Raw genomic sequence first — 26,831 nt, 5'->3', positions numbered from 1 at the left:
GAATTATAAAAGTAATAGCTAGTCTATGTTCTAGTTTTCAAAAGTTAGAAAATAAAATGTTTGTCTAGATGTGGAAAATGATTTTCTCTTTTCATTTTTAGGTTTTCAAATAATTAGAAAAAAAATCCTACTTTTCAATTTTTAAAAATTATGTAAATAAACATCTAGAAAATAATAAAAACATCTTTTCAACATTTCTACACTAATTTAATTTTTTTTTTTAAACAGAGTGACAGTTTTTTTTGTAGTTATTTGAAAAAAAAAATTAAAATATGAAAATTATTTTCGACAATTGTTGGATAGTACCAAAATATTGTTTGCCTTCTAATTTTTCATATAAATGTTATTTAACCGAAAATTAAGTTAAATTTTTTGTAATTTTTTTTTTTAAAAATAAAAATTATTATTTTTTTATAATTTACTGGATCCTAAAATTCTATCTTGCTTTGTTCTAAGCCTCATAATAGGATTCCTTTGCCTCTGAATAAATTAAGATTCTTTGGCCTTTTTGAAAGTGCTTTTGATAGAATTAAAAAGAAAAAAAAAAAATCAATGACCAGGCTGATTGATTTCTTCATGTGCGCGCTAAAAGTTCGCCGGTCCTTGCAAGGCTACTTTGTGAATCAACGGAAGCGCATGCCTTTGCACTTGTGAGAAAATACCTGATTTTCATTGTCATGATAGAATTTTAACTGAAATCAAATGATCGCAGGTCATCAGACTCGCAAGGAAACTGCCTACTGGTGATGTGAGTGCATTGAAGAATCATGCAGCCGAGCAGGAAGAGCAGCTGGATGAAAACGACCTAACGTAGATTCTCAACTCCGGAAGATAATTAGTAGCCACCATGATACCATTTTTTTATTTGCTACGTAAGAAAATTGCTTTAGTCTAAATATTCAGTGTGTTACTGTTTCATTTTTATTGCTTACACTAGCGAAATATGTTTGATGTTTACGTAAATATTTGGGAGGGAGAAGGGTACTCCTAGTCTAGTCGTGGGGTATTGTATTGCTAGTGTATTTTCCCTTTCATGGATGCCATAGAAAACTTGGTCAAATTAATTTACTCACTACTCACCCCGGTGATGATAATTGTTTGGTTAAAAAATTTTCCATCATCGATCCACAAAATACTTCACACGTAATTATTTTTCCCTTCCTCTTATTAAAAGAAAAGATAAATCTGACATTTATTCTCGATGACTCATATGGGTGACGAGTGTCAAATTGGCTTTCCCTCTAGCCAACGACTATAAAAATCCAACGACTCCACCGGTTTGCTCTCTGGAACGTTATGCCCAGCCCCCTGCAGTTGCAATATATGCAGCATATATTACATTACAATCTAATACAACAGAAAAGAAAAGGAAATGGTTTTCAAGAAGAGACCTTGATAGTGAGAAAGGTGAAATTGTGGTCGTATCCTTGCATATAACTACAAAATTTTAAACAGAAATTAATTATGTAGAAGACTTCAATTTGCGCAATAAGAAAGTAAAGTATACCCAGCGACTTGTCCTCTTGACCACCACGGCCTCCATTCATCCTTAACTTTGAACCCAAGTGATTCAGTCCATGCCTGGCTTCCCGTGAATGGTACAACCATATCATGATCACCGCTGCATGCACACCAACCCAAAAAAGATTTAGGCCGGCCAATAGAAGGAAGAATGAAAATGAATAGAGAACAGTTAATGTCATTTCATAGGTTGGTTTATGAGGTACGGTGTTTCCAAATCTAAGAAACAACAAATGTCCCAAAAGTAAAAGCTCTTTAGGGTAATTACCTGTATACAAGAGCTTTGTATCCTTGCGTGGTGAGGTTTTTATGGTAATCGATCATGCTTCCAGTATCATGGGAGTAATTTATGCTATTCGTGCATAACACCCAATCGATACTGTTCTGTAAATTTTTTAAGAGCACAACAAGGGCAAAAAATTGTAAATTTTCAAAGCTTTTAGCTTTGGCTAGGAAATACAAAATGGACATTTACCTCTGCATGAATTGCTTTCTTAACTTCTGCATCATTCAACCACTTGGTTGCGATCTCGTCGTTCTAAAGTTATTTAAACCATTTTGAAGAAAAAAAAAAAAAAAATAGAAGAGACCATCCGGAGGATAAGATTAAGATAAAAACAGAAACTTAATTATCACATAAATATGAATTTGATCCAACAAAAATACAAATGTATATCCAAGATAAAAGAAAAATTGAGTGGATGAAGTATAAAACTGAGTAACTCACTACGCATGGGACTGTAGCGCTGTCATTGCTAACTAGTTGAGGCCATAGTGTTACAATGCCTTGCGGCACTAGCGCTCGGAAAGGCCATGCATGACCAGACATTATTTTCCTCACACCAAGAGGCTTATCTGTCCTCCCTAGTTCCTTGAAGCTAGATGGTAGGCTCGAATTTCCATTTGCATCTGGATTATGGTAGCAAGGTTCAAGGATGTTGTAGGGGTTTAATCCATCAATAATCTGAGTCAGTCGTATCCCGGGAAGCCAATATTTTTGAAAAGGGAACAGAAATATAAAAGCACGTTAGCCACTATTTTGTTAGAACTTGGAAAACTACTTCACTTATTCCTTATTCAAGTTCAAATGAGTCTTGGAAAAAAAAAAGAGTATTCTAAAAAAAAAATGAGTCAAATGATTGTATTTCCCTTTCTATATAAGAAAATTTACGAGTGAACAGGAAAACATCTTACAGCATCAACTTTGTCAAGTTGTCTTTTGCAACTTCTACTCGTAATATTGTAGTAGGCTGCTCCACAAGCAGCAAGAACATCCTGAACCAATACATGTTCATTGTTCAAACTGAATAAAGAGCAATTGAGAGGTAGGAAAAGCTGACTTTAGTTAGAAACAATTGATTAATTGCATTCAACAGGGACGAGAGTCAACCAAGTTTTTTATGTCTAGATCTCTCCAAATATGTTTGATTGAGAAGTTGGATTTTTTTGACTCCCTTCAAGGCCAATGCAATCACAACTATAATCAAATTAGGAGAGAGAGAGAGAGAGAGAGAGAGAGAGAGAGAGAGAGAGAGAGAGAGAGAGAGGAAAATTTTTAGCTACTTACCTCAAAAATAGCATCTGAAATTAGAGCCATCCCGTGTGCGAAGCGGATATAAGAATTCCCATCAAAATAGTCATCCGTGTATGCATTTCCCACCATGTAACCCTGTGTCAAACGCAGTTCATATATATATATATATATATATGTATGCATGTATGTATATGTTGAGACTTACCTATTTGATGTAGAGTTACTAGAGTAGCATACCTTGAAATTGATATTGGGCTTTGCACCAGCTTGAATTCCTACAGGACAGGAGAAAGGTTAAACACTATAGGTTATCTCTAGACACACTCAAGTTAGCATAGGCAAACCTTTCACTATTTCAATAGCGAGGGTGGGCACATAAACTCCTGCGTAAGACTCTCCTGCTATGTAAAATGGATTGGCTTGGAACTCCTGGTATTCTTTGAACCACTGAAGGCAAATTTGCAAATGCTTGTAATTATATTTTCTCACAGACTCAAGAATCAACATAGACATAATTGAAATCTAAGTCATCATGAGGTTTTTTTTTTTTTACTTTCAGGGAAGGTGAATTTTATAGTAATTTCCGGGTTTTATTTTACCTCAAGGAGAAAATTGTGTGTATCCAAGGCAGTTTGTACATCACCAGTAGTGTAAGCATTTCTATCTGTCGAGTAGGAGAAGCCGACTCCAGCAGGAGAATCCAAATAAATAATGTTGGAAACCTTAGTAAAAGGCAAAAATTGCATAATCAATTAACTTGAAACTAATGGCAATTAAGGCCAACAACTTCATTTATATAATTGACTACTTTTCACTAGCTTGCTAATTAATGGGTTTCTAATTAAAGAGACGGATTATTAACCTTAGACCAACTGTATGGATTAAGATGCAGTGTAGGGAGCTGGTCTTTAGTCTCTCCTGCTTGGAAGTTGAATGGTCCTGTATGACATTTGATTAAATAGCTTCTCCAAGTAATTAGAGTTCTATTTGAAGGTGTTGATGACGATGTAATAAAAATCGTAGTCACTACTGTTGGAATTAATATTTTAATAAAATGTTAAACAACAACTTTAATTACAGGATGGGCTCAAAGTATTACCATGTGACTTAATATTTGTATAACCTCCTCTTTTATATGTGTACGTGTATATATATATATATAACAACATAAAATTTCTTCATGATATTTTCCATATCTATGTAATATGGACAATAACATTGACTTTGGGAGATCTGTTGGGGGATCTGGAAAGAAAGAAACAAAAGATTCTTTGGGGATTACTCCTCCTCAGCCACCAAAATTTTCCCTAGATGCATTTCTAACCTCTTCTTTTGGTCTAGGTCCTATCCCACTCTCTCAAATTTGGATTGAGAAGAGTTTCATTACATTTTAACTGATTTAGGAGGTTAATTCGAAGGCTGTCTTATGTCATGGGGTTGCTCCTAGGTATCTGGCATCTCTTTATTGGTTGTTCATATTGTAGGTTGGTTGTTTCATTGCAATGTTCTCATCATCAGGCGATGACTGATTTTAGGTCGGATCGACCTAAAACTTGCATGCAGGGAGGCTGACCTGACTTTAAGAGAGCAATGTATGTTTGTGACACAACCTTACTCCAATCTTATTTAATTTCTTTTTAAATTTTTTTTACTATATATATATATATATATATGTTCTTTCTTTTTATAATTCTTTGATTATTATTTTGACAACATAAAAATGACCAACTTTTACAATAATAACCTCAAATTCTAAATGGTATTTTTATACGTCCATTTAAATTAAAGAAGTAGTAACCAAGAAATTTTAAAAAGAAATAACGAATTAGATAGTAAAATAAATAATGGAGGAGGCCAAAGAAATTTGTTCAACATTTTAAATAATTTATTGCATGTGTTAATCAAATAATTTGTTTAGCATTTAAAATTTGAAAGCTAAAAAAATGACAGATTAAGTAGTAGAATGAAATCAAACAAAATTGAATAATTAATAACAAGTTGGGCAATCTGGCAAAGATCAAAGTTGTGGTGTATCATCAAATTCAAACACACACACACACACACACACACACACACACACACACACATATACCATGTTAAGATACAATACCATGCTCATAAATAAATCCGTCAAAACTGGAGCAACCAGGTCCACCATTAAGCCAAAGAACAAGGGGATCAATCTTTGGATTCCCTTCTGACTCAACAAAGTAGTAGAAAAGTTTTTTCACCGCGTTCCCGTCAATGGTCAGATACCTTCAAACAAATCCATGTGAAAAAATCCATATATATATATATATATATATATATATATAGATAGAGAGAGAGAGAGAGAGAGAGAGAGAGAGAGAGAGTATTATGTTTATATATATATATATGAATACTTTAGGCTTAATTACCCTGAGTAATGTTTGGAGGGTAAAGTGCCTTCGAAGTTAGGAATGTTTGTGATTTGAGATCCTTGTGGAGCTCCTTCCACGATAAAGGCATCCCAAAGTATGACAAATGTCAAAATACTGCAAAACAAAAACTCACACAAGGTTTTATGCATGGTCCTATACATAAAGTTTTTATGATATTCTTGACACATATATATATATATATATACACACAGAGAGAGAGAGAGAGAGAGAGAGAGAGAGAGAGAGAGAGAGAGAGAGAGAGAGATGTCAGAGAATAAAGGAATGAATTGAGAGAGAATGAGAAGGAAAATAGAAAATCTGAAACGAAAATGATGCACTTGCACAAATTAAAAAGGACAGGATTGCAAATGAATCTTGGGAAGAGCACAAGCCAAACATGGGTATATATAGGCATTGGGGTTAATTTGGAGTCATGTGCCTAAGCTAAGCAAGAGACTTATTAAGACATCTACAAAGACTATGGTTTATGTGCTTTTCAGTTAATGCTAAAATTAAGCAATACCTTTTACAACCAAGTTGCAGCAAATACATGATTTAGGCTAAAAAAGGTGCAATGAGAGATATGTCGTGTATTGGCATTAATTTGTGGAATCTTATTAGCTAATGTAGATCATATGTTTATTAGCAAAAATATTATTTGTAAATCACATTTTTAATCATTACTTTTATGCTCAATGTGTTTATAGACCACATTTTAAAATATTTTAATTTACTTTACTAGCACTCTAATCTACTTTCTTATTTAAATTCCATACTTCTTCAATGACATTGAATGTGCTCTGTAATGATTCATGCCTTTTGAAAATCCCTAATAAATTGCCGCTTAAATGCAGGTTAAATATTATAAATCTAAAAGGAGACGAGAATGAGTCAAAAAAGGAAGGGTGATCTTAGAGCAGGACTTAGAGGTGGCAAACTCATGCATCTTTAAAAAAATTAAAGGTTTTTTTTGGGTAAATTTAAATCAGCCTCCATTGGATAATAGATGTATTTATGAACCACACAAAGACTAAAATAAAGTACGCATGAGAATATTTTTGCAAAATACTAAATATAAATATAAATATAGTAAAAATAAATTTGTTATCTTATTCAAGAAAGAGAAATACTTTTGGGCACCGTCAGCTTTGGCACATCCAGCTCAATGTGATGGACATGTCGGGACTAACCCCACTTGATTTGGACCTCGTATGCCTAACTTAGAAACCTGAGTGCTAAAATTCACTAAGTTTGTTAAGTTTGTTTGTACTCTAACTTTATTTCTAAGTGCACAAAAAGCTCCCAGGGAGGATTTTTTGGGCACTGTCAGCTCTGACACGTCCAGCTCAATGTGATGGATGTGTCAGGAGTAATCCTGCTCAGTTTGGACCTCGTATGCCTGAATTGGACACCCGAGTGCTTAAAATCAACTAACTTTACTAAGTTCGCCTCTAAGCGCATAATTTTTAATTGGGGAAGAGTTTTTGGACACCGTCAGCTCTTGTCACGCTCCGAACCCGGAAATGGGACTCGGGGGTGAGAATGTAACCTAACATGTCCCTGTATTATACAAATCATCACAGATACAGTACAAAGGATGAGGGTCCAACGCCATGGGGTTCCCAGACATCCTAATCACATCCAAACACAATCATATACATAGTGAAAAAATCATACATACATATGCAGTACCATACCAGAGTCTATACAAGAGCAGACACAATGCTCTATCAAAACGTACAAATGGGTGCCCAACACATCCCAAAATGGCAACCCACCAAAATTATAGTCCTAACACTTACCTAGCGCTAAATGCGGTACACCGGCCACTACGCTCCCTACACCAGAATGCTAGTTCCAGTTACCCGAAAGACCTCTAACAATGTACGTATAGTAGGGGTGAGACACCTCTCAGTAAGGAAGAACACAGGTTATATCGGTGTGTGACATTTGAGTGTTATCATGATGCAACATACACGCAGTTGAATACAATCCAGTACTAATTTACACAGTGCATACATGCACACACAACAAATGATCAACAATCCCGGTGTCATCACACCCTTTAGCCTAAAGTCGGTCTGCGACAATCCGGCGTTGGCCCGGCCAACCCGCGAAGCATGGGGCCACCGGCACATGGCTAGTCCCCGACTCCCATGGCATCGTACCGGTGCTAACTGGTGGATCCACACCCTTCAGCCTGATTTATCGGTATAGGCTCACGCCCTCGGATATAGATCTAGACATTCTTGCCTACGTGGCAACCGATAAACACATGCCCTCGGATATAGAGTCGAACATTCTCAGTACCTGGAATAATTCGGAACCCAGTTCCTACTAGCATTTCAACATATCACACACACATGCATGCTCATATAACCAAACAAACCATGCCTATTTGGTAATCTAAATCATGGTTTTCCAAACAAATACAATTTAAACAAGTCAAGACACAGCCATCCCAATATCACGGTATAAATCACACATATACTCGGTTTTCAACAAAACCAGGGATGCAGCCCATCGCCCCCTTTTTCCCGAAACTGTAATAATGAAAAACCCATAGTTTTTCCCTTTAGATTCCTCCCAAATGAGTAGCCAAAACACACACAGGACCATGGACCACAGTTCCACTGAGTCTGATTTCAAAAATAACCAATATAAACATAATTCCCCTTACCTTTTCTCCATAACACTCCCGAACTCCAAGGCCCCTAAACAGCGAACCGAGTTCCAAAACCTACAAATCACAGTATAGAATATGTTCACAAGACAGTTATCTACAAAGCTACCAGATCAGAATTGAAAACCAAGCCTTACCTCAATTTTACGCCGAAACCCAAAAATCTCCAAAACGAGATTCTGATCCGTAGAAATCGTAGAGAATCCTTCCATAATCCTTGTGGTAACTTTAGATTTCTGATTCCATCAACGATCGGAGAAGAAATGTAGAGAGAGAGAGAGAGAGTAGGGAGAGGTTTAGAGAAAGAGAGAGAGAGAGAGAGAGAGAGAGAGAGAGAAAGATATTTGAAGTTACTTATTAAGGAAGTAAAGGAAATTCCTATTTATAGCCCTTTGACCCAGCCCAATTCGTCGACGAAATGGTGCCTTCGCCGACGAATCTTCCACTGACTTCGTTGACGAATTGGTGGCCTCGTCAACGAATTTGGGATCTCTGGTTTTTTTGAGACCCCTCAACTTCTCTTTGTCTACGAGTCTCTGAATTTCGTTGATAAGCAGAACAAAGGCTTCGTCGATGAAATCTGGCTTCATCAACGAGGCTTGCTCTTTTACCAAAATGTCCCTCTCTTTAATATTTAAACCCATTTATCACGGTTCGGGTTCTTACAATCTCCCCTCCTTACAAAAATTTCATCCTCGTAATTTGCCATCTCTCATTCACAGTCTCATACCCGGAATACACATATACGAACTACCAACAAGAAACTGGTGACTACTACAGCGCAGTCCCATCATACATATACACATACATACCCTCACTTATGGTGGAGGAATACCATGGTTACATATACAACAGTCTCAGGAGTTCACAATACACACACACCCCCGATGACTAACCACCTATCCCAACCCACAGTAGGATCATGTACATGTGCTCAACACAACTGTGGATACTTTTGGCGTATTTCCATTTCCAGTTCTTAAGAAGCTTCCTCAACCTCGTGGTTTCACCACAATACGTTCACTAACGGTATCTCTCTGGTACGAAGCTTCTGAACTTTATAGTCCAGAACCTGAATAGGTATTTCCTCATATGCTAAAGTATCCCTAATATCCAACTCATCATAACTAATAACATATGAAGGATCCAACATGTACCTCCTCAACATGGATACGTAAAACACATCGTGGACCCTCGAAAGTACTGAAAGTAATGCAATCTTGTAGGCTACCGGACCCACTCGCTTAAGTACCTCAAATGGTCCGATACACCTCGGGCCCAACTTGCCTTTCCTCCCAAATCTCATCACCCCTTTCATCGAGCAATATGCAAAAATACCTTACCTCCCACTTCGAACTCTAAATCATGGTAGCGAACATCTGCATAACTCTTCTGCTAACTCTGAGATGATCTAATCCTCTCCCGAATCAAACCCACCTTCTTAAACGCCCGCTGTACAAGTTTGGGTCCTAACACCTAACATTCACCAACCTCACCTCAACACAAAGGCGACCGACACCTCCGACCATACAAAGCCTCGAACAGTGCCATCCCTATACTAGACTAGAAGCTGTTATTATAAGAGAATTCTATAAGTGGCATAAATTGTATCCAGCTACCACCAAAGTCTAAAAGACATGCTCGTAACATATCTTCCAATATTTGTATCGTTCTCTATGACTGTCCATCAGTCTGGTGGTGGAACATTGTACTGAAAGTAAGCTTCGTCCCCAATGCCTCTTGCAAGCTCATCCGGTACTCCGTGCATTCTCACAATCTCATGCACGTACAAATCTGCTAGCCTACTCAAAGGATAACCAACTTTCATCAGTATAAAATGAGTAGATTTCGTCAATCTATCTACGATCACCTAGATAGCATTCTGCTCGTGAAGCGTTAGTGGCAATTTGGTCACAAAATCCATGGAAATATGCTCCCATTTCCACACCAGAATAGGCAAAGGCTGCAATGGCCCCACCGGCCTCTGATGTTCAGCTTTCACCCGCTGATATGTCAAATACTGCTCCACCAACTAAGCAATCTGCCTCTTCATACCAGACCACCAGAAGGTCTCGCGTAAGTCCCAATACATCTTTGTACTACCAAGATGTACCATATATATAGAACGATGCGCCTCCTCTAGAATTGTCCTTCTGATCTCATCATCATTTGGAACACACAACCTGGTCCCAAACCTCAGCATACCTCCCTCAGAGATGTTGAATTTTGTAGCCAGTCCCTGCTGTACCTTTCCATAACCTTGCCAACTCTGCATCAGCAGCCTGCGCAAGATAAGCCTGATGATCACCAACCACCAACTCTATACCTGATCTCTCCAAATCCCGTCTAATGTGACACTGAGTTACAACCGTAGATACAGTCGTAGGCGCTGACTTCCGAATCAACACATCAGCTACCGCATTAGCCTTCCCCAGGTGATAATTGAAATTGCAATCGTAGTCCTTAATCAATTCTAGCCACCATCTCTACCGCATGTTCAACTCCTTTTGCGTGAAGAAATATCTAAAGCTCTTATGATCAGTGAAGATCTCATACTGCACCCCGTACAGATAGTGTCTCCAGATCTTCAGTGCATATACAACAGCAGCCAATTCCAAATCATGCGTAGGGTAGTTCTTCTTATATTCCTTCAGTTGTCGAGAAGCTTACGCCACTACCTTACCTTGCTACATAAGCACACATCCCAAGCCCTTTAGAGACGCGTCGCTATAAATCACAAATCCACCATCCCCCATAGGAATGGTCAACACTGGATCAGTAACCAATTGGTGCTTAAACTCCTGAAAGCATTGCTCGCAATCACTAGTCCACTCAAACTAGACTCCCTTCCAGGTCAATCGTGTCAAAGGTCCAGACAGTTTAGAGAAACCTTCTACGAACCAACGATAGTAATCCGCCAGTCCTAGAAAACTCTGAACCTCCTGCACATTCTTCGGCCTTACCCAGTCGACCACAACTTCAATCTTGTTAGGATCAACTGATATACAATCCCCAGTAACCACATGGCCTGAGAACGCAATCTGATTCAACCAGAATTCACATTTCTTTAGCTTAGCATACAGTTTCTTCTCCCGCAAAATCTGTAACACTAACCTCAAATGTTCCATATGCTCTTTCGTACTCCTCGAGTATACTAGAATATCGTCAATGAATACCACTACAAATCGATCCAAGTACTCATGGAAAATCCTGTTCATCAGATTCATGAACACTGTCGGAGCATTTGTCAACCCAAATGGCATGACCAAAAACTCGTAGTGGCCATATCTAGTTCAGAAAGCAGTCTTCGCTACATCCTCCGATTTGACCCTTACCTGATGATATCCTGACCGCAAGTCAATCTTCAAAAAGACCTGCATCCACTGCAACTAGTCAAAGAGATCATCTATACGAGGTAAAGGATAGCGATTTTTCACCGTTACCTTGTTAATCTCATGGTAATCAATGCACATCCACATCGACCCGTCCTTCTTCTTCACAAACAGTACTGGAGCTCCCTAGGTAGAAACACTAGGTCGAATGACCCCTGTCTAGTAATTCCTATAACTGCTCCTTCAACTCCTGAAGTTCTGTTGGAGCCATTCGGTATAGAGCTTTAGAAATCGATGCCTTACCGGGTAGCAACTCTATCGCAAACTCCACCTCACCATCCGGAGGTAAACCGGGTAAATCCTCTGGAAACAAATCTGGGAACTCGCTGACTACCCGAATGTCCTTGAGTCTTAACTCATTCCATGGCGGTTCCTTCATACAAGCGAGGTACCCCTGACATTCGTCCAAGAGTAGCCTCCCCGCCTATAGTGCTGACAGAATCTGAGGCATTGGACGCATACATGATCCCTCAAATTCATACTCCTGCTCCTCATGAGATCTAAAAACTACAACCTTCCTACAATAGTCAATCATAGCATAACTGGAGAACAACCAATCCATCCCTAGAATGACATCAAACCCCGACATGTCATGTACCACAAGATTTGTAGTTAGAAGCTTTCCCTGAATTTTTACTGGACAACCTACCAACATCTTCCTACAGAAAGATACACTCCCAGATGACATAGTAACAGATAACACCTCATTCATGTCTTGGGTCTCAACCCCACACCGTCCCACAAAATTCACAGACACAAAGGAATGGGTTACACCCGAATCAAACAAAACAGAAGCTTTATTCGAAAGCAATAATAAGGTACCTGTCACCACGTTACCTGCATGCTCAGCATCCGTTGGAGTAAGAGAGTATACTCTGGCCGGAGCTGTATCCGCTTGAACAGTTCCCCGAGGTATCTGATTGCTTCCTCGATTCCCACTGAATGCATGCACATCTCGCCTCGGTGCTCGACAATCATGAGCCATGTGACCTGGCTGACCACAGTTGTAGTAGTTACCCTCAAATGACCGGCACTCACCCTCGTGCCTCCTATGGCATCTGGTACAGTGACCACTAGTCTGGCTCATCTGAGAATCCTAGTACTCGGTATTCTGACGGTAACCCGAGCCCTTGCTCCTTTTCTTCCATGATCCCTGACAAGATCCTATCTGAGAACTAGAAGGTACTGTCTTTTTCCTTGATTCCTGATCCGCCTCTTCCTCTCGAATACCAGTCTCAGTCACCGTGGCTTTATCCACTAACACTGAGAACTCACGGATCTGAAGCATACCCACCAATCTACGGATATCCTTCCTCAAACCCTTCTCGAAGCTCCAGGTCTTTTCATACTCGCTCGAGATCATACATGGTGCAAAGCAGGACAGCTCCATGTACCGAGCCGCATACCCCTACACCGTTATACTCCCTTAAGTCAGAGCAAAAAACTTATCTGCCTTCACATCACGTACAGAAGCCAGGAAGTATCTATCGAAGAACACCTCCTTGAAACAGCTCCACGTCATCTCCTCTGAACTGGCTCTCTGCTTCTCCAGTAGACTCACCGCAGTCCACCATCGACCCGCCTCCCTGGATAGCTGAAAGGTGACATAAAGGACTCGCTGCCTATCTGTGTAGTGCAGGACCTACAAGATCCTCTCAGTCTTCTCTACCTAATCCTCTGCTACCATTGGGTCAGGTCCTCCAGAAAACGTCGGAGGATGCATACGTGTGAACCTCTCAATGGTGCACCCCGTAGCAACAGGAGAGTGCTCGCGTCTCCTCACACTTTGCCTAATCTCCCGTAACACCTACCTCGTCAAACCTCAAGGCATAGAAGGGGACTCATCATTTGCAGTCTCCTTAGAGCCACTTCCCAGGTCATTATCCTGGTGCTCCATTCTGCAGCACAATAGGAATCTATCAGTATTCCCTACGACACATACAATTAACACAATGATCTAGACTAATCGTGTTAACTACTTCCTGCCAGGTCCAGGTCTATCCTATCACACCGACACGAAAGTCATCAATGATCTGCCCTGCTTTTACTGGAATCGTCATTCTAGGAAAAACATAGAATACCTTTGACAAATCCCGGTCTAGAAACCAAACAACCCTCAACCAACTCTACCCATATCCAACGTCCTATACTCTGGTATGTACTCACAACTAAGCCTAACCAAGTCTACAAGATCTAGTAACCTAGTTAGCTCTGATACCAAACTGTAATGCCCCGAACCCGAAAATGGGACCCAGGCGTGAGAATGTAACTTAGCATGTCCCTATATCAAACAAATAATCATAGATACAGTACAAATGATGAGGGTCTGACCCCGTGGGGTTCCCAGGCACCCTAATCACATCCAAACACAATCATATACGCAGCGAAAAAATTATACATACATATGCAGTACCATACCACAATGCTCTATCAAAACATACAAACGGGTGCCCAACACATCCCAAAATGGTAATCCACCAAAATTACAGTCCTAACACTTACCTAGTGCTAAATGCGGTACACCAGCCATTACACTCCCTACACCAGGACGCTAGTTTTAGTTACCCGAAGGACCTGTAAAAATGTACGTACAGTAGGGGTGAGACACGTTTTAGTAAGGAAGAAAACAGGTTATATCGGTGTGTGACATTTGAGTGTTATCATGATGCAACATACACGCAGTTGAATGTAATCCAGTACTAATTTACACAGTGCATACACGCACACACAACAAATGATCAGCAATCCCGGTGTCATCACACCCTTCCGCCCGAAGCCAGTCCGCGACAATCCAGCGTTGGCCCGGTTAACCCTCGAAAGCACGGTGCCACTAGCACATGGCTAGTCCCTGACTCCCATGGCATCGTATCGACGCTAACTGGTGGATCCACACCATTCGACCTGATCTGCTAGTATAGGCTCACGCCCTCGGATATAGAGCCAGACACTCTTGCCTACATGGCAGCCGATAAACACATGCCCTCGGATATAGAGTCAAACACTCTTAGTACCTGGAACAATTCGGAACCCAGTTCCTGCTAGCATTTCAATATATCACACACACATGCATGCTCATATAACCAAACAAACCACACCCATTTGGTAATCTAAATCCTGGTTTTCCAAAAAAATACAGTTTAAACAATTCAAGGGACGGCCATCCCAATATCACAGTATAAATCACATATATACTCGGTTTTCAACAAAACCAGGGATGCAACCCATTGCCTCCTTTTTCCCAAAACTGTAATAATGAAAAAACCATAGTTTTCCCTATTAGATTCCCCCCAAATGAGTAGCAAAAACACATATAGAACCGTAAACCACAGTTCCACCGAGTTCGATTTCAAAAATAACCAATATAAACATAGTTCCCTTTACCTTTTCCCCGAATAACATGCCCAAACTCCAAGGCCCCTAAACAGCGAACCGAGTTCCAAAACCTACAAATCACAGTATTGAATATGTTCACCAGAAAGTTACCTACAAAGCTACTAGATCAAAATTGAAAATCGAGCCTTACCTCGATTTTACGCTGAAACTCGAAAACCCCCGAAACAAGATTCTGATCCATAGAAATCATTGAGAATCCTTCCACAATTCTCATGGTAACTTCAGATTTTCGATTCCATCAACGATTAGAGAAGAAATGTAGAGAGAGAGAGAGAGAGAGAGGGAGAGAGAGAGAGAGAGAGAGAGAGTAAGGAAAGGTTTAAAGAGAGAGAAAGAGAGATATTTGAAGTTACTTAGTGAGGAAGTAAAGGAAATTCCTATTTATAGCCCTTTGACCCGGTCTAATTCGTCGACGAAATGGTGCCTTCGTTGACGAATCTGCCACTGACGTCGTCGACGAATCAGTGGCCTCGTCAACGAATCTGGGATCTCTGATTTTTTTGAGACCCCTTGGCTTCTCCTCATCGATGAGTCTTTGAATTTCATCAATGAGAAGAACAAAGGCTTTGTCGACGAAATCTGGCTTCGTCGACAACGCTTGCTCTTTTACCAAAATGTCCCTCTCTTTAATATTTAAACCCATTTATCACGGTTCGGGTTCTTACAGCTTTGACAGGTCGAGCTCAATCTCACGGATGTGTTGGGACTAACCTCACTTGGTTTGGACCTCATATGCCCGAATTGAACACTTGAGTGCTAAAATCCACTAATATTGCTAAGTGTTTTTTTTTTTTTTGTATTTGTATTCTAACTCTACTTTTAAGTGCGCAAAAAGCTCCCAAGGAAGAGTTTGGGAGTTTTTTGGTACTATTATTTCTGCATGTCCATCTTAATGTGACAAACGTGTTGGGACTGATCCCATTTGGTTTGGACCTCATATGCTTGACTGGCACATCTGAGTGCTAAAATCCACTACTTTACTCAGTTTGTTTTTATTCTAACTTTATTTCTAAGTGCACAAAAAGCTTCCGAGAATGAGGTTTTAGGCACCGTCAGCTCAAGCATGTACATCTCAATGTGACAAACATGTCAGGACTGACCCCACTCAGTTTGGACCTTGTATGCTCGACTTAGACACCTGAGTGCTAAAATTTACTAAGTTTGCTAATTTTTTTTTTACACTAATTTTGCTTCTAAATGCGCAAAAAAACTCTTACGGAATAGCTTTTGGGCATCATTAGCTCTGGCACATCCATATCAATGTGACATACGTGTTGGGACTGACCCCACTCAGTTTGGACTTCGTATACCTGAATTGGACACCGGAGTGCTAAAATCAACTAAGTTTGCTAAATTTGTTTATATTCTAACTTTCTTTCTAACTGTGCAAAAAGCTCCCAAGAAAGAGTTTTTGGGCACCGTCAGTTCCGGCATGCCTAGCTCAATGTGACAGATGTTTCTGGACTGACCCCACTTAGTTTGGACCTCGTATGCCCGAATCAAACACTTGAGTACTAAGATTCACTAAGTTTGCTAAGTTTGTTTGTATTCTAATTTTGTTTCTAAGTGCGCAAAAAAGCTCCCGAGGAGGATTTTTTAGGCATCGTCAGCTCTATCACGTCTAGCTCAATGTAGCAGACGTATAGAGACTGACCCCACCCAGTTTGGACCTCATATGCCCGAATTGGACACTTGAGTACTAAAATCCACAAAGTTCGCTAAGTTTGTTTGTATTCTAACTTTACTTTTAAGTGCACAAAAAGCTTCCGGAAAGGATATTTTGGGCACTATCAGCTCCAATACGTCCATCTCAATGTGATGGATGTGTCGGGAATGACCCCACTTGGTTTGGATCTTGTATGACCGACTTGGACACTTGTGTGCTAAAATCCACTAAGTTTGCTAAGCGCATAATTTTCAATTGGGGATGAGTTTTTGGGCATCATCAGCTCAAGCATGTCAAGCTCATTGTCATGAATGTGTCAGGACTAAACTTTTGTGTGTGTGTGTGTCTAAGGGGGACTTAACTTCCTTTTTAAAGAAAAAAAATGCGGCTAGGTATTGCCCTAATGCTCTAAACTGAGAGGCATCCTTCCGTGCTCAATTTGGGACATCTACTAATCATTCTCAATTTTAAGGCACTAAACTATGCTTAATCAATTTAAATTTTTTAGCAACCTTTTTATGTCACGCCAGGAGCATCCTTCTATAAAGCTAATTACATTCCCAAATGCTCACTCTAAGGCATCCATTTATCTTGCCCATTGATAAGGACATGATTTTTCATGCTTAATCTATGAGCATGAAACCTTTATGCTTACTTGGAAAACATCCTCTTATGATCACTTTGGAATATCCTTCTATGAATGCCGAATTGGTAAATAGATTTTTGACTATACTCAATTTTATAGCATCCTCTACTAGGGAATATATAATTTATTATTTGGATTCTGATCTGGAAGGACTACCAAAGTGTTTCAAGGAAGGTTTATCGCCTTATACTCATTTATGCTAAACATTGGATAAACTGGCTATTCACCTTATCAATATCTCAAAGTAATAAAGCGATAATGGGTTCTATTTGATGCCTAAATGAATGTCCATGCTTGACTAAGAACCTATGCATCCATATGTTTGTGCAATGTGGTTAGTTTACAAGCATTCACCAACTTATGGTTGACCTCAAAGAGGAAAATTTATTTTTATACTTTTATTTATTCATATGTGCTTAATTTGAAGTATCTTTTGTGATCTCACTAAAACATATAAAAGTATCTATCCATACTGTGACACCCAAAATTTTCATAACATTTTTTTTTTAAATAAAACATATAATCTGAAATCGGCCACGTCACCCACTGATACCTTAATACATTACCCGACTCGAATAGGGTACCGGGGACACAATCATCATCATATTCACAACCTAACAGTGGAAGTCATTTATATATACATACATACCACAACAAATACACATACCAGAGTACTAATCATCCATAAATACATGTCTAACATATTCCTAAATAGAAACACAAAATACTCTAGGGAAACCCTACATCCCTAGTTCATAACACTCATCCTGTCTCCGCAGGGTATCAGCTCCCCTCTATCTCGAAGCTCTATCACCCGGTCTACCTCAGTTTCTTAAAATATTTAAATGATTTGGTGAGACAAATCTCAGTAAGATGGAATAAATTGTCTACAGTGTGTGGCAGTATGAGTTCCATCATAATACAACATATATTCATGTCAGTGATAATATCTTCTGAGTAGATATATCATTTCCACAATCATAATCATATATATATATATATATATATATATATATATATAATACACAAGCTTTCATAAACTTTTAATTTCACTTCCAAATCCATTTTTACGTAACCCATATTTATCAGCGAAGTTCTCGAGAATAGGGGAGAATACACGCCCATACATGTAACTCCCCTCTACACTGATATCTTTTGTATCTTTTCCCAAATAACTCGGGTTTGGCTACAATAGATACTCATCAGGACACTCACCTTACTCAGTAAGCCCTCAAGCGGAGTGTTTTACTTCGCTTTAATTATTTATATTATTAACTCACGCTATTTCATTTCTTATTTCCATTCTCATTTCCATTTTTATTTCCATTTCATTTCCATTTTCATAACTAGCTCAAGAGTGTCCTCAATTACATCCACGTCCGTAACGTATCATTGCCGTGAGGGTATTTCTACACCATGCTTCACCACATGGTCGAGGTCACTCTCCATACACTACGCCATGCTTCTTCCATAGTCGAGGTTGTGCGACCCAAAGGCTGGACCTAACCATGACTGGTTTATCCGGTTAGATCAAAATATCATATCATATATCCCAAATCTGTAGTACGACAAGTCTTCCTATAACCCTAATCCAGACTTAGGAGGCATAACAACTCTACTATACAGCTCAGTCAACTGTCATGCCACATGCTCCAAAAGTCCATTTAGTTGCACTATCACCACTAACAATGGTACCATGCTTAATATCACAACCCATCATTAGGGTTTCTATATCCATCCATTAGGGTTATCATTACCACATACCCGAAATCATTATGCGGTATTGGCATTTCATCTATCACATTTCAATGTTCATATTCCAATATACACATTTCAGAATTTCACATTTCAATTCTTATAATTCAATATTCACATTGCAAAATTTAACATTGCAATGTTTCCATTTTCACATTCATATATCAGTACTCACATTTCACCATTCTCATTGCAGCATTATCATTGCAATAATTAATTTCCACCATTCTCAACTCATTTCATTATAATAATGATATTTTAATCAAATTGAAACTCATATCATCTCATAATATCATATACATATCTCATTTCACATTATTCACATTTCTCAATAAAACATTCCCATATTTCATATTTCATCATTTCTTCGAAGATACTTTTCAGTACAAATCACTTTTCATCATTTTCCACATTTCAAATTGCATATCTCAATTCACATTTCATAATCTCATATTCTCAATGTAAATCATTCAACTCAATTTCAAATATATTTCAATATAAATCATATGTCACACAAATTTTCATCTAATACTCATATCATAATAAATTTTAAGTAAAATACCATAATTCCATTTCCTATATTTTGTTAATCAATAATTTTCTGAAAAGACTGCTATAATTTATTCCCCCTACCTAACTTACTGAGAGGTCCATTAACACCCTAAATCATACACTCCTCGGCTTTTGTAACTCAAAAGCCTGAAATTCATTTTTACCCCACATTATTCAAATCAATATCCATAATATTAACATTTCATATTCCCTATGCCCTATATATTCCAAATTTACAATTAGAACTAACATTTAACACCCTTACGTCAATTTTGGAGTGGTGCCCTGGAACCCCAAATTGAAAATCTACTCTGCCAAAGTTGCAGAGAATCTTCCCACAAACCTCATTGTGGTTTCTGGTCGTTAATCCATGCTCTAACGAAGTCGAAAATGAAGAGAGAAGAGAGAATGGTTCATAGGGTTTTGGGAGAGAGAGAGTGAGTGATTTTTGTTTTTTTATAAACAAATGACTCACAGGATTTCCTTATCAAGCTCACTACATAGAAAACCGTCAATGGTTTTCTCTGACTCACAAAAAATTGTTGTCAAATTTCTATTAACCAACTCAATTTTACCATTAACCTGTTACTAGCCCACAGTTAAATTCCATAACTATCGACGGTTTTCTACCCACTCCAGAAAACTGTCGCTGATTTTCTCCTCTCCCAGCTAGAAACCTCCTTTTCCCAATTTCTTTTATTATTTTATTTTTCGGGTCTCTACATTCTTCCCTTCTTAAAAAATTTCGTCCTCGAAATTTTCCATTTATCACATTTCAATTTTTAAAGAAAAATACCACCATTTTATTAATTACCCTCATGTATGGCGGAGGAATACTGTGGTTACAAAGGGGGTTCTAGGAGGTCACAAACATTTAAAGAAAATTCACCCCAAAACCATTAAGATACTACCTATCCTATACTATACAAATCAAAATACATACCTTTAACCCTGATTCCCACTGAAAATATGTGGGTATCTCTAGCACATCTGCTCCTCTATTTCCTAAAAATCTTTCTCTACTACATGGTTGAGCCACAGAACTTTTACCAATGGTATGCTTTTCGTGCGTAGCTCCTGCTCTTTCCAACCCAAAATCCGCACTGGCACTTCTTCATAAGACAAGGCATCACTAACCTCCAGTGCCTCATATCTGATCATATAGGAGGAATTTGGGACGTATTTCCTCAACATGGAAAAGTGAAATACGTTGTGAATTCTAGACAAATCTGGTTGTAACGCCAACCTATAAGCAACTGGACTCACTTTTTCAAGAATCTGAAATGGTCCAATATACCTAGGGCTCAATTTACCTTTCCTCCCAAATCTCATAACTCCTTTCAATGGTGCCACCCTCAGAAACACATGATTCCCAACATCAAACTCTAATTCTCGTCAGTAAGTATCTGCATAACTCTTCTGTCGACTCTGTGTTGTTCTGATCCTGTCCTTGATAAGTTTGACTTTATCCTGAGTTTGTTGTATCAGCTTTAGCCCAATATTTGTCTTTCCCCAATTTCATCCCAATACAATGGAGATTGGCATCTCCTACCATATAATGCCTCAAATGGTGTCATCCCAATGCTAGCCTGATAACTTTTATTATATGCAAACTCAACTAGTGGCATAAACCGTAACCAACTGCCTCCAAAGTCCAACACACAAGCATATAGCATATCCTCCAATATATATATAAATATCATCCTCTCTGTTTGCCCATCTGTTTGAGGATGAAACGCTATGCTGAACGATAACTAAGAATGCATGGCTTCTTGCAAACTCTTCCAAAAACAGGATGTGAATCGTGGGTCTCGATATGAAACTTTGGACACTAGCACGCCATGCATTCTAATTATTTTCTGCATATACAACTCTACCAGTCTATTTAAGGAGTAATTTACTCCAATAGGTAGGAAATGGGTAGTCTTCGTCAGTCGATCCATGACCACCCATATAGCGTCCTTTCCATGTAGTGCCAGCAGTAATCCTATGACAAAATCCATCGCTATATGTTCCCACTTCCACTCACGAATATATAGTGGTTGCAATGACCCCGTCGGTCTTTGATGCTCAACTTTCACCTACTGGCATGTCAAACACTGCGCTACAAACTCAGTGATCTCTCTTTTCATACTGCTCCACCAAAAAGACTCCCCGAAGATCCCAATACATTTTAGTGCTACTAGAATGTGCCATATATAGGGATCGGTGCGCTTCATCTAGAATCACTTTCTTAATCTCAAGGTCAATAGGTACACATAGTCTAAAATAGAACCTCAAGGTTCCATCATCTGAAATGCTAAAATCTTCCTCTAGACCATCCTGTAATTTCTCTATAAGCTCTACCAACTCTGCATCACTCATCTGAGCTACTTTAATTCTTTCCTATGGAGTCAGTTGCAACACCAAATTAGCAATAAATGCCTGATGATCACCCTCTACGAGTTCTATCCCAAATCTCTCCAAATCCATTAGGATTGGATGTTGTATCACCACTGCAGATGTTGATGGACCCACTAATTTTCGGCTCAAGGCATCAGCCATCACATTAGTCTTTCCCAAGTAGTAACTGATGGTGCAGTCGTAATATTTTATCAGTTCTAACCATCTCCTGTGGCTTATGTTCAATTCTTTCTACGTGAAAAAAGTGTTTTAAACTTTTATGATTAGTGAAAATTTTACACCTACTCCCATAGAGATAACGTCTCCAAATTTTCAATGCGTAAACCACCGCTCCAAACTCGAGATCATGGGTAGTGTAATTTTTTTTATATTCTTTCAACTGTCAAGAGGCATACGCTATCACTCTCCCTTGCTACATCAGAGCACAACCAAGTCCTTTATGTGATGCATCACTGTAAATTACGAAACCCTCTTCACCTAAAGGAATCGTCAACACTAGTGCAGTGATGAGCCACTACTTCAACTCCTGGAAGCTCTACTCACATTCGTCAGTCCACTCAAATTTCACAGATTTCCTAGTCAATTTAGTTAAAGGACCCGACAATTTAGAAAAATCATCAACAAACCTGCGGTAATGCCTAGCCAATCTTAGGAAACTTCTGATTTCTTGCACATTCTTTGGTTGTACCCAGTCTACTACCACCTTAATCTTGCTTGAATCCACTAAAATACCACCCCTGGATATTACATGTCCAAGGAAGGTAACTTGCTCCAGCAAGAACACGCACTTCTTAAGTTTCACATACAATTTTCTGTCTCTCAGCACCTGTAGTACTATCCTCAGAAGTTCCTCATGATCCTCTAGGCTTTTTGAATAAACCAGTATATCATCAATGAATACCACCACAAAATGGTCTAGATACTAGTGAAAGACCATGTTCATCAAATCCATAAACATTATAGGAGCATTTTTCAATCCAAATAGCAAAACCAAGAATTTTTAATGGTCATACCAGGTCCTGAATGTCGTCTTTGAAACATCTTCTACTCTGACCTTTACCTGATGATACCCACACCATAAATCTATCTTTTTGAAAACCTATGTCCCCTATAGCTGATCAAATAAATCATTAGTGTGGGGAAGTGGGTATTTATTCTTAATAGTCACTTTGTTAATTTCTTGGTAGTTGATGCACATTCTCATCGACCCATCTTTCTTTTACACAAACAATACTGACACTCCCCAGGGCAAGCCGAATAAACCCCTTGTCTAATAGTTTTTGTAACTTTTCCTTCAATTCTTTTAATTCTGCCGATGCCATTTTGTACAACGCTTTTGAAATTTGTGCTATTCCCGGAACTAGATCAATAATAAACTCTACCTCACGATCAAGAGATAGTCCCGAAAAATCCTCAAAAAGAACATCAAAAAAATCCCTTACTATCGAAATGTCATCTAATGTCAATTCCCTTTCTGATTCCTTTTTCACACATGCCACATATCCCTAACAACCCTTTAACAACAATCGCCTTACCTGAATGGTGGATAACAACTGTATTGGGATGCACAAACAAGACCCCATGAACCTGTACTCTTGTCCACTTATGGGTTTGAACACTACCACTCTCTGATTACAATTTATACTGGAGTAGTGAGCAACTAGCCTGTCCATCCCCAGTATCACCTCAGACCCATACATATCCAAGACCACCAGATTAGCTAATAAAGACCTTCCCGGAATGCATACTAGACAGTTCTCGAGTACCCTCTCACATATCCCCACAGCCCCTATCAGCGTAGCCACTAACAAACTGACACCCAACTGTTGTGTTTCTAACTCACAAAATTTAATAAACTCTCGAGCGATAAAATAGTGAGTCACCCCTGAATCAAACAAAGTAGTAGCTACAAATGACAGAGTTGAAACTATACCTGTCATAACATCTCGTTCCGCCTCAGCATCCCCTGGTGTGAGCGCATAAACCCATGCTAGGGCAATATTTCTCTACTAGCCGACTCGAGGTGCCTGATAACCTCCTCCAAAATGGTTTAGGAATAGGCACAATAACTAGCGGTACATGGCAGTCCCTCGCCATATGCCCAGGCTGATGACACTAATAACAAACCCTCCCCCTGTTTCGACACTCTCCTGGGTGCCTCCTGTAGCATATAGGACAAGAAGGGGGCATCTACCTGCCCTGAACTGCCTGATCTCCCACTACCTGTCTCTATCCTCCTCTGCTGTCCTACCTCCTCCAAGGCCCTCAGCTGAACCTTGCCTGCAAATATGAAGGCTCGCGCCTCTTTCCATGGCTCTATGCTATGGTGCCTCTCTAAAGGCTACTCTCAATCACTGCAGCTCTATCCACCACCTCTAGAAATGTCTGGGCTTGGAAGCCTATAACCTACTCAAACAGACTATATCTCAGGCCCTCCTAAAACTTCCTCGTATTCCTTTCCTCATCCGGTACCAACTATGGAGCAAACTGTGACAGTTCAATGAATCTAGCTGCATACTGCTATACTGTCATCGGTTCTTACAATAAGTGTAGAAACTCCACTGCCTTCGCACTCCTAACTGTAGTGGGGAAGTATCACTCAAAAAAGATCTCCCTAAAGTGGCTACATGTCATCGTTATAGGGTCAAGTTGTTGCTCCTCCAACAGTCTCGTTGATCTCCACCAACGTTTTGCCTCCCCTATTAGTTTAAATGTCGCAAATAGTACTTTTTGCTCATCTGTACACGGAAGAACTGTCAACATATACTTTATGTCCTAGACCTAGTTCTCAGCCACAAGTGGGTCAACTCCTCTAGAGAATGATGGGGGTCTCATACACGTGAACTGCTCAATCATACAACTTTGTTCCCCTGAACCTCTAGCCATCTCTGCCATCACCTGTTGGGTGATGCTACTTAATATAGCATCAGGATCTCCACCACCCATACTGGAAGGCCCTACATCCTCACCCTCAGCATGTTCACTACTACTCCCTAATCCATCCTGCAAATGGAATAAAACGGTTTCAGAACCCTTTCAATATAACTCACCCAGCATACTAAAACCCACAAAATATTCTGCTACAGAAATTTCTCTTAACATTTTAAATCCCCATTTAAAATTCAACCCTACCACTTAGAAATAAGAACCAGTGATAGTATCCATGGTTTTCTAGAAGTCGTCACCCCAGGAAAAACATAGAAACAACGACGAAACTCCTAACTCCAAGTCGAAAAATAGAACCCTAAATTCCATTATCATCCTCTAACAATCGCTAACCCATATCTCAATCCATCCACCCACTATTTTCATCAAAATCCATTCCTATACTCTCGTATCACATTCTGTTGTTTACTTAAGTTTGCATAACCTAGCAACCTAGGCTCTGATACAAAACTGTGATGCCCCAATTTTTCATACCGTTTTTTTTTTTTAAAAAAAAAACATATAATCCCAAATCGGCCTCGTCACCCAATGATACCATAATACATAACCCAACTCAAATAGGGTACCGGGTACATAGTCATCATCATATTCACAACCTAACAGTGAAAGGCATTTATATATACATACATACCATAGCGAATACACATACCAGAGTACTAATCATCCATAAATACATGTTGAACACATTCCCAAATAGAAACACAAAATACTCTAGGAAAATCCTCCATCCCTAGCTCATAACACTCACCTTGTCTATGCAGGATATCAGCTCCCCTCCATCTCAGAGCTCTATGACCCGGTCTACCCCGGTTTTTTGAAATATTTAAATGATTATGTGAGACACATCTTAGTAAGACAAAATAAATTATCTATAGCGTGTGGCAGTATGAGTTCCATCATAATACAACATATATTCATGTTAGTGATAATATCTTCTGAGTAAATATATCATTTCCAAAATCATAATCATATAGATATAATACACAAGCTTTCATAAGCTTTTAATTTTATTTCCAAATCCATTTTCACGTAACCTATATTTACCAATGAAGTTCCCGAGAATAGGGGAGAATACACATCCATACATGTAACCCCCACCCCCACTATACTGATATCGTTTGTATCTTTGCCCAAATAACTCGAGTTCGACTACAACTGATACTCATCAGGACACTCACCTTACTCAGTAAGCCCTCAGGCGGAGTGTTTTTCTTTGCTTTAACTATTTATATTATTAACTCACACTATTTCATTTCTTATTTCCATTTTCATTTCTATTTTCATTTCCATTTTCATAACTAGCTTATGAGTGTCCTCGGTTACATCCATGTCTGTAACTCGTGGCTTCCCTGATGATATTTCTATGTCATGCTTCACCCCATGGTCGAGGTCACTCTTCATACACAACGCCATGCTTCCCCCCATGGTTGAGGTTGTGCAACTCGAAGGCTGGACCTAACCGCGGTTGGCTTACCGGTTAGATCAAAATATCATATCATATATCCCACATCTGTAGTATGACTGGCCGGCCTATAACCCTGATCCGGACTCAGGGGGCACAACAACTCTACTATATAGCTTAGCTGACTGCCATGCCACACGCTCCAAAAGTCCGTGTGGGTGTACTATCACCACTAGCAACGGTACCATGCTCAATATCACAACCCATTATTAGGGTTTCCATATCCATCCATCAATGTTATCATTACCATATACCCGCAATCATTATATGGTATTGGCATTTCATCTATCACATTTCAATGTTCACATTCCAATATACACATTTCATAATTTCACATTTCAATTCTCACAATTCAATATTCATATTACAGAATTTTACATTGCAATATTTCCCTTTTTATAATCATATATCAGTATTAACATTTCATCATTCTTATTGTAGCATTATCATTGCAATAATTCATTTCCAGCATTCTT

The 26,831-nt window shown here is 39.1% G+C and overlaps 1 protein-coding gene across 1 annotated transcript; it reads right to left on the bottom strand.

Annotated features, from left to right (window-relative positions):
• Nucleotides 1-1,224: 1,224 nt before the first annotated feature.
• Nucleotides 1,225-24,259, bottom strand: LOC131153859 (serine carboxypeptidase-like 20). Its single transcript, XM_058106309.1, has 16 exons — nucleotides 24,171-24,259; nucleotides 10,389-10,409; nucleotides 5,455-5,571; nucleotides 5,166-5,311; nucleotides 3,918-3,994; nucleotides 3,655-3,777; nucleotides 3,400-3,502; nucleotides 3,293-3,330; nucleotides 3,089-3,190; nucleotides 2,716-2,796; nucleotides 2,249-2,485; nucleotides 1,997-2,059; nucleotides 1,790-1,905; nucleotides 1,508-1,621; nucleotides 1,392-1,437; nucleotides 1,225-1,308 (listed from the first exon to the last, which is right to left on the bottom strand). The coding sequence occupies exons 1-16, from the start codon at nucleotides 24,257-24,259 to the stop codon at nucleotides 1,225-1,227; spliced, it is 1,557 nt and encodes a 518-aa protein (XP_057962292.1).
• Nucleotides 24,260-26,831: the final 2,572 nt, after the last annotated feature.

This window comes from Malania oleifera, chromosome 4, assembly GCF_029873635.1.
Source record: "Malania oleifera isolate guangnan ecotype guangnan chromosome 4, ASM2987363v1, whole genome shotgun sequence".
NCBI lineage: Eukaryota > Viridiplantae > Streptophyta > Magnoliopsida > Santalales > Ximeniaceae > Malania > Malania oleifera.
The sequence above is the reverse complement of the archived record's forward strand: the minus strand, read 5'-3'. Positions and strand labels throughout refer to the sequence as shown.

Coding starts and splice junctions, on each gene's coding strand:
- LOC131153859 (XM_058106309.1), bottom strand. CDS start 24,259: ATGGAAAGAGGCGCGAGCCTTCATATTTGCAGGCAAGGTTCAGCTGAG. Junction 3,191..3,292: donor AGCCCAATATCAATTTCAAG/GTATGCTACTCT, acceptor CGTTTGACACAG/GGTTACATGGTGGGAAATGC. Junction 2,060..2,248: donor GCGCTACAGTCCCATGCGTA/GTGAGTTACTCA, acceptor AAATAACTTTAG/AACGACGAGATCGCAACCAA.